General features: G+C 50.2%; 1 protein-coding gene across 3 annotated transcripts in view; it reads left to right on the forward strand.

Annotated features, from left to right (window-relative positions):
* FHL2 (four and a half LIM domains 2) overlaps positions 1-8,988 on the forward strand; it is a 67,178-nt gene extending 58,190 nt beyond the window's left edge. For all 3 annotated transcript variants that reach the window (XM_047068710.1, XM_047068707.1, XM_047068708.1), the window contains exons 4-6: positions 423-592; positions 3,499-3,685; positions 8,372-8,988. In XM_047068710.1, the coding sequence (XP_046924666.1) occupies positions 423-592; positions 3,499-3,685; positions 8,372-8,523 (509 nt within the window). In that variant the 3' untranslated portion in view covers positions 8,524-8,988. The remainder of the gene's footprint in view (positions 1-422; positions 593-3,498; positions 3,686-8,371) is intronic.
* The last annotated feature ends 321 nt before the right edge of the window (positions 8,989-9,309 follow it).

Consider the following 9,309-nt stretch of genomic DNA (forward strand, 5'->3'; position numbering starts at 1 on the left):
CCAATTTCCATCCCGTTGGAGAGCCGAAGGGTGTTCGTTCACGGGCCCCCGGGCTCTGGGAATCTCACTCCATCCAGGATTGGTCTGAGCTATGCCAGATTTCTCTTTCTGTTATGCAGTGCTGAGAGACAGAGACAAATACTTGCTCCAGTTAATGTTCATAACCACCCTGCTGGACAAATAAATCCCAAGTATGCACAGAGACTGTTCTAGAAGTGGGGTGTATGGCAGTGAACCAAAAGACAAAGTCCCCGCCCTCTCCAAAACATTCCCACTTAAGAGGCGAGCCTCTGAGAGCTGAAGTGACTTCCTACAGCCCCAAAGCCAGATGGTGGCAGGTTCTCAATGCAGATCGTAGGGGCCCCGAGCCGGTTGTATTGTCAACTCTGCTCTTTGCTGCTTCTTCTGGACTCTCATGACAGGTACCCGCAAGATGGAGTACAAGGACAGCAGCTGGCACGAGACCTGCTTCATCTGCCATCGCTGCCAGCAGCCAATTGGCACCAAGAGCTTCATCCCTAAGGACAACCAGAACTTCTGTGTGCCCTGCTACGAGAAACAGTATGCCTTGCAGTGTGTTCAGTGTAAAAAGGTATCTGTCATGCTCCCTCGGACCTTGCGCGCTCCATTCGGTCTGCCCCCACGGCCCCTGGCTGGGAGTCCTCCCTCCCCGGACAGACAGACACCTGTAAGACTGGAATGGCACAAGAGTCTTGCAAAATCCTCACGAGCGCATGTGCATTTTACCTGCTGGACGGACCCCCGTCCCGGTCCTTCTTTCAAGGACATGAGTGCCCCTGTGACCTGAGAGAAAAATCCTGGTCGCCTCCCTCCGACAGCATTGTCCAAGATTTGCCCCCGTTTATGGCTTCATGTTAAAGGGGAGGAAAACTTACTGTCCCAGAGCTCTCCTGATATGCTTGCTTTCCACCAGGAGACAAGAAACCAGCTGCTAATAACCCTAGTGGGAGGGAGGGAGGGAGGGAGGGAGGGAGGGAGGGATGTGAGAAACAGAGGAAAGTTGTGCCCCGAGCGCTTGCAGACCCTCTTTGGCTCCGGCCCCTTTACCAACTCTGCTGTTGGGCCTTTGGGGGCCCAGCCTGGTCTCCGCCTGTGGCACTTTTCAAAGGGTGCCGTATTTCTAACTCCCTTTCAGCCTTTCTTTCTCATTTCCTAAGGTCTTATTTCTGTCCTGGTTTGGTTTTTTTTTTTTTTTTTTTTATTACCACTTTAAATTCCACGTCTCCCGATTTCCGCTCTTCTGGTTATACTATTTATCTACTGTTTATTCCTTCCTCCTTAGCTGGAACTCTCATTCCCGTGTTTATTTCAGGAAGCTGCTTCTCCGCTCTCTCCCTTTTTTGTTAGGTTTGCTCTTTCCCACCAAGAGCGAAGGAAAGTTCATGTGATTTGCTTTTCTTCCCCTCTTTTCCTCCCAACCTTCATCGCCACGTTTCATTGCGGAAGTGATGGTAACACATCCTCTGGGCAGCACGGCCCTGTGTGTGTTCATCAGGACACATGACAGCATTCATGCCAGAAACATCCATCACTCTTGTGAAGTAGGCACCCAAGGCTACCAGGGCCCGGTGGGGGGGAGATGCAGTCCAGCGGCACATATTCGAGTACTTCCTGCCAAGTGGGCTTTGAAGGAGAACAGAGTTTAACAGAGTGTGTACTGGGAGGACGTGAGCTAGCCTGAGGGGTGGGAGCCAGGTTGGTTTTGAGGGAGGGGCGCTCTGAGAGAGTGACCCTGTGCTGAGCATGTCAGAGCTAGCCGCGTGGGGATGTGGGGTGGGGGCATGGGACCTGGAGTCCAGGCGCAGAGAGGAGAAGGATGTGTGTTTCATCCTGAGCAAACCTCTTACATACACACATGCCTTCTGCATTCACATAGATGCCTTGCAACAGTCCTGTTCCAACAATGAAATTTAAAAAAAAATTTTTTTTTTAATGTTTATTTATTTTTGAGAGAGAGAGACAGAGCGCGAGTGGGAGAGGGACAGAGAGAGAGGGAGACACAGAATCCAAAGTAGGCTCCAGGCTCTGAGCTGTCAGCACAGAGCCCTATGTGGGGCTCAAATCCACAAACCGTGAGATCATGACCTGAGCCAAAGTCAGACTCTTAACTGACTGAGCCACCCAGGTGCCCCCCAGCGGTGACATTTATAGGAAGATCAGTAATGCTTTATAGTTTAATGAAAAGATATGATAAAGGGAGTCCTAAACACTGGCACCTGCTTTGTCTTTAACTAGCTACGAATTCTCAGGCAAGTGGCTTAATTTCTCCAGGTCTCCGTTTTGTTCATCTGTAAAATGAAAATGATATCTGTGTTATTTCAAGGTCTTTATACAGTTGAGCCTTGAACAACACGGGGATTAGGGGTACCAACCCCCCTGTGCAAGTTGAAAATCCACATAAAACTTTTGACTCCCCCAAAACTTACCTACTAATAGCCTGAGGTTGACCAGAAGCCTTACTGATGACCTAAATCCTCGATTAACACATATGTTGTATGTTATATGGACCGTATACTATGTTATTACAAGAAAGTAAGCTAGAGCAAAGACCATGTTATTCAGAAAATTCTAAGGGAAAATACATTGATAGTACCATACCGTGTTTATCGAAAGAGATCCAAGTAGACATGGACCCGTGCAGTTCAAACCCGCTGCTCGAGGACAAGACTGTCCTGACTGTAAGGACGAGAGGCGGCAGTGGATGATGGGGCCGCGTTACGGAAACAAGATGCATGAACCTGCCAAGGGCAGGTGTCTCCACTCCATTCTCCATGGTTCTGTGGAGCTGAGACCCGCCCGTCCCTCGTCCACTGTTGAAATAAATACGAAAAGCAACAACATGAAAAGAAAAACACTGAGTAAAATTGAGGTGTTGATGACCAGTTCTATCACATGTGGCTTCTCACTGCATTCTAAGTGGCGGGACGGCGTGAGAAGGCAGGCCCTGGCGCATTGTCCCCCCGCTCTGTCCAAGGGGCCGCCCCTGACTGCAGCCTCGGTGGGCACCGGGCCCACGGTGTCCAGGCCTCTCCCGTCTTCCACCACTAGGAACCGCATTGTAAGTGGTGTTTGCAAGTTTAGCACCCAGAGGGAGGCGCGGGGAGCTTCGCACATGACCTGCCCGCGGGCACAGGGCTGGTGAGGGGAGGGGTGAGCGTTCACATCTGAGTCTCCTTGAGACCGCCCCTGGCCGCACCCCTTCCCAGCACGGCCCCTTGCACAGCGGCCACGCGGAGCTGCCTTGTGGCACCTGTACCTTCAGATGCCCCAGCATCCCGAGGGGCTGAGGTCACGGCTGGGATCCGCAGCACTGCACTGAGAGTATACAGAAGGGGAGTCCAGAGCGACTGTCAAGTCAGGGGAGCCGTTTCTGGGTGACCTTTAGCCAACACCGGCCGTGCTCTGGATGGGGACGTCGCATCCCCCGGAGGCTGTGCGGCCTCGGGAACCTGAGCCTCTGCCTCCTTCCTCCTGCAGCCTATCACCACGGGAGGCGTCACGTACCGGGAGCAGCCCTGGCACCGGGAATGCTTTGTGTGCACGGCCTGCAAGAAGCCGCTGTCGGGGCAGCGCTTCACGTCCCGGGACGAGTTCGCCTACTGCCTGAGCTGCTTCTGTGACTTGTATGCCAAGAAGTGCGCCGGCTGCACCAACCCGATCAGCGGTGAGTGTCCCCCAGGCCCCCACTCACGCACGGCCACCTGCTCTCCCTCACTCAGCCACCCCAGGGATGGACAAGATACCGGACTTTGGCCCCCGAATATGTTTACCTACCAAGACTCCGGGCCTCGCTGAGGTTCTGAACAGGCCGACACTTTCTGCCTCTCTTGCTTTCCTGTCCTCGTTACACTGGGGCCACTTGGGCAGGGGACGCTGCCCCTCTAGCTCACCTGATCACTGAAACCCATACGGCCTGTTCTCAAGAGGTTTGTTATTTCTGCTTTTGGTTGGGTTATCTCCACATAGCAGTCTGTGAGTCTATGGCACCCGGAGAGGCACAACGAAACTGGCATTTGCAGGCGAGCCGCTCCTCTGTGTTTCTAAAGGTGCTCCCTGGCATCTTCGAGGGACTTGTCTACCACCAGGGCATAGCTTCACGAGGGCAGAGGGCAGTGTTCGAGGCGGTTCTCCCTTAGCCCTCAAAGGCTCCCGCAGAGCAGGAGCCCAAAGTCTGGCTGGCTGTAGACTGGCATTGTACTAAACGGTTAGACGTGCCGGGAAGTGGGGCGTGGAGGACAGATGGCTGGTCAGACTCAAGTCCTGTAAATGTTCACCACGCATCACCACACGAATCAGTGACTGGGCCGGAGGGAACCGTGAAAATTCCAGACTGACGGAGGAAAAGTTCCGTGACCTGGGATTCCCAGCTCTGCTACGTTCGGGTGACGGGCTGATCCCTGTCGGTGGCAGATGGCAGACACGCGTAATGTAAATATAGCTGCGTGGCCAAATGGCGTCCCTGTGTAGCTTTGCAGTGTAATCACACAGACAGATTTCACAACTCCTGTGTGCTTGTCCGTGACTTTCTTTTTCCTGGGGTCTGGAACTGAGTGCATCTAAATGCACCTTTTTTTTTTTTCTTTTTACGTTTATTTATTTGAGAGAGAGAGAACCTGAGTGGGGAAGGGGCAGAGAGAGAGGGCTAGAGAGCGAATCCCACACTGCCAGCGCAGAGCCTGACACGGGGCTCGAACTTACGAAACTGCAAGATCATGACCTGAGCCGAAGCCAAGAGTGGGACGCTTAACTGACTGAGCCACCCAAGCGGCCCTAGAACTCAGTGCATCTAACTCAGCCAGCTCACCCGATGTAGGAAGCCCCAGGTCACTAAAATAATCCTTGATGCGTAATCCAGAGCTCGTATTTCCATATGAAATTAAAATGTAAAGAAAAGAAGTCCAACATTTAAATTTTTCTGTTAATTCGATTCCAGCCATATATACCAGATTGCCCCCTTAGAATCATTTAGAGAGAAGAAAAGCAGTCTTTTGATTAATCCAACAGATTAATCTTGAATACTGTTTTTACAGTAACATCTGTGGAAGTAAATGTTTATAAAATTAGGCTTCATATGGGGCCCCTGGGTGGCTCAGTTGGTTGGGCATCCGACTTCAGCTCAGGTCATGATCTCACGGTTCGTGAGTTCCAGCCCCACATCGGGCTCTGTGCTGACAGCTCAGAGCCTGGAGCCTGCTTCAGATTCTGTGCCTCCCTCTCTCTCTGCCCCAACCCTGCTCATGCTCTGTCTCTGTCTCTTAAAAATAAATAAATGCTAACAAAAATTTTAAAACAATAAAATTAGGCTTCATGAAGCAATATAATCTAGCTAAAAGCGCTTTGAAATAGAAAGTATCAGATATGTGTCGTTATTCCCCTGGTAGCACTGAAAAACGGAAACACCATTAGGAAAACAGTGAGGAGCGTGGCTTCTCTGAAGTGCAGAGAGTAATGTTCTGGAACCTACAGAGGAACTTTGAAGTTGCAGCTGAAATGTACTTTTAGCCGAATCCCCATTTGCAGGACATTGTGCATTTAGATTCGGTTTTTTTGTTTTTTTTTTTAATTTTTTTTCAACGTTTTTTATTTATTTTTGGGACAGAGAGAGACAGAGCATGAACGGGGGAGGGGCAGAGAGAGAGGGACACACAGAATCGGAAACAGGCTCCAGGCTCTGAGCCATCAGCCCAGAGCCCGACGCAGGGCTCGAACTCACGGACCGCGAGATCGTGACCTGGCTGAAGTCGGACGCTTAACCGACTGCGCCACCCAGGCGCCCCTAGATTCGGTTTTTAATAGATCCTTACTCAGCACTTTTTCTCGTCAGCAAAATCTAAATGATTTTTGCAAATAAATCACTGCACATCCTATGTGCAGCGATGCTAAATCCACACATGCACACAGTCCTCGTTACTCTGAGTCCGTATCTGCAAATTCACTGACCTTTGTTTGAAAGTCCAAAATCAACACCACGTTGCTTTCATGGCCATTCCCAGGCACCCAGAGTGGTGAAAACTTTGACTTGTCTGACACGTGCACCCCCAATGGAGGCAGAACGAGGTTGACGCTCTGCCTTGTTTCGACTAGCATACTATAATCATGACCTGTTTAGTGCCATGTCGTGACCCGTTAGGTGCCATGTCGTTAGCATTTTGGTGCTTTTTGTTGGCAATTTCGCTGCTTAAAATGACCCCCAGGGGGCAATGCAGATGTGCTGTCTGTGTTCCTGAGTGCGGGAAGGCTCTCATATGGAGAAAATAACACGTGTTAGATGAGCTTCCTTCAGGCCGGAGCCGTGGTGCCATTGGCCGCAAACCTCAAATAATGAGAGTTGACGTATGTACCTCTTGCCTTTAGAAGGATTCGTCCTCCTTGGGCTGCTTTGGGCTCTCATTTCTGTGACCTGCCCCATTGATTGGCATTTCAAGGCAACCGTGGAGTTTCTAATCCACCTGGAACAGCACCCAGCATAGCTCCTACGCTAACATCCTTCTTCATCCTCTTCGGTTCGCTCAGTGCCGAGAAGAAACACAAGTACCTTCTAACTGTTCTGCAGCCCCCGCCCCTGAATCAAGTTAAAGGGTTGCCTGAGCCTCTGGTTTTTAAACATGGGTGCATATGTGAAACGCCTGGGAAGCTTAAACAGTTACTGCTGCCTGGGTTGTGATTTAATTGGTAGGGGCTATGACCTGGGTGGTAGGATTTTGAAAAGCTTCCTGGGTGATTCAGATCTGCAGCAAAGTTTGAGACCCTTGGGCCTAAATCACTGGCTTGGTTCTGCCGCAGGGCCAGGGCATGCACTCTGCGACCACAGGTCTAGTATTAGTAAAGGCAATCGGCGTTTTAGTAACATTGCATATTCAGGATACCTCTGCTTTTAAATTTTTTTATTTTATTTTTGAGAGGGAGAGACAGAGCGTGAGCAGGGGAGGGGCAGAGAGAGAGAGGGAGACACAGAATCCGAAGCAGGCTCCAGGCTCCGAGCCGTCAGCACAGAGCCCGACGCGGGGCTCGAACCCACAAACTGCGAGATCATGACCCGAGCCGAAGTCGGACGCTCAGCCGACTGAGCCACCCAGGCACCCCCAGTATACCTCTGCTTTTAAAGCTATGGGGTATTCAGGAAAAGAGTCAAAAAGCTTTCCTAGTGCATACCCCCCCCCCTCCGCAGGGCTAGAGAGGCATTAGAAGGAGCACAGAACTGGTGTCTAATTAGCTGAGGGGGATTAGCTCATAAGTCTCCCCCAGGTGAAAGGACTAATGCCCCAAGCCAACCTAGCCAATTAAGTTACAAAAGGAACTAGCTGTTGAGTGAATTACAGACTTCTCATGCTCTCTATTTTATTATAATGGACTTCAAGCCATTATAAATGGAGCAGTCAGTGTGGTTACTTTCTTTTTTACTGGGGTCGATTGAACCACTATTTCTACAAAGAATTCTTTGTAATTGGAATTCATGATCCAGATTTCACCAGAATCAATCACAAACTTTTTTTTTTAAGTTTATTTATTTTGAGAGAGAGAAAGAGAGAGGCAGAAGCAGAGGGAGAGAGAGAGGGGTTGAACTCACGAACTGTGAGATCATGACCTGAGCAAAAACCAGGAGTCGGATGCTTAACTGACCGAGCCACCCAGGTGCCCCTCGATCACAACTGTGACTGACCCTGTGTATTTCATTCCATTTTATTCCAGGTGGCTCAGTGACAGCACAGAGCGACCGTATTTTAATAGGTGGCCAGTGTACCTTAAACATTTGATAAGAAGCAGTCCTCAAACAAGAGTCAAGCGCCGAACTGACTTACCACTTTTCTTGCTTAAAGTATCAGATGGTTTACTGCTCACACATCATAATGTGCCCCCACCCACCTTAGCAGCCCACCTTCCACCTCTCCCACCGAAGTTCATGCTGCCGTAGCTTGTCTCCTGACATTCCCACCGCAAGAAACGTCCACACCCACCTACCACATACCGTTTCTTTTGTGAGGCCTTTCCTGGCCATTCCAGAGAAAATTAGCCTATGCCCCTTCTCCCCCCACCCTTCAGCACTTCATTCATCAAATCACAAACTATTTGAGCTCCGGGCAGGAGGCACCCAGCGAAGGAACAAGAGAAATCAGCGACCTGTCTCCTGGAGTTTCCTTCCGATGGGACGAACACACACACACACACACACACACACACACACACAGTGGGCTCTTCCTAAGTATAGTACTGATCACACAGATGTGGAGCCAGTTTATGTGCTTGCTCCTGCTTAGGTGTATGAACCCCTCAAGGCTGTGCGGGGTGTTCTGACTAGCAATGTCCTCCCCCGCCCCCCCCGCCCCCGGTGTTCTTTCTTGTCTGTTCACAGGACTGGGTGGCACAAAGTACATCTCCTTTGAGGAGCGACAGTGGCACAACGACTGTTTCAACTGCAAGAAGTGCTCCCTCTCCCTGGTGGGGCGAGGCTTCCTCACAGAAAGAGACGACATCCTGTGCCCGGACTGTGGGAAAGACATCTGAAGTCCGCACCTCTGACTGCTGGCGACACTCACGGAGTTATGTACGCTCTCCTTCTCAGCCAGGCAGTATTGTGTCTGGTCTCCACCGGCCGCGTTGAGACTCTCCTCTTGTGCTTTTCTCAGTGATATCCACGTTTGTTTAAACCCTTTAATCCTTTGTACTAGTTCAGTCCCAGGGAAGGAGGAAACCCCTGTTGTAAACCCTCGGTGGGAAGCTGGTTTTGGAGTTTTGTAATCAAGCAAGGCAAATCCAAGTGCAAAAATCCTTTCGAATGACAGCTTTGTAAATGTGTCTTTCTTTCACTGCGTATTTAATTTTTAAGTGCAATTAACATGTCACGAACTCGAGTTTCCCAAACCACACGAGATAATGCAGAGTAGGTATTTACAAGTATGTAACTTCCTGTCACGTAAGCCCTAAAGCAAGATTATACAGCTTACAATAAAGTTATCCAGAACAAAATGGCCACACAGCGTGTGAAACAATGATTAAACACTGAAGTTCTGTGCACCGCGGTATAAAACGCTTTATCGTATGTTCCGCTGATCGCTGTCTGAAGTGCACGTTCAGACGGGCTGGGTCAGCGTTCACTGAAATGACATCACACCTTTCAGTCCAAAGAAGGCCTTCAGTCAGCAGCACAGCCTCTCTCTTGCTACCTTCTCTTTGTGCCTCTCTCCCACATTCTCTTGCTCTGCATTGGATGCAGCAGCATAAACTCCAGAATATGAGCAGCAGAAAATGAACTAATGACAGTGAAGGCAGTTGGGGGGAGGGGGGGACACT

This window comes from Lynx rufus, unplaced genomic scaffold (genome assembly GCF_022079265.1).
Source record: "Lynx rufus isolate CCGP_SWC_20201006 ecotype Redwood Valley unplaced genomic scaffold, mLynRuf1.p SCAF_8, whole genome shotgun sequence".
NCBI classification, from domain to species: Eukaryota; Metazoa; Chordata; class Mammalia; order Carnivora; family Felidae; genus Lynx; species Lynx rufus.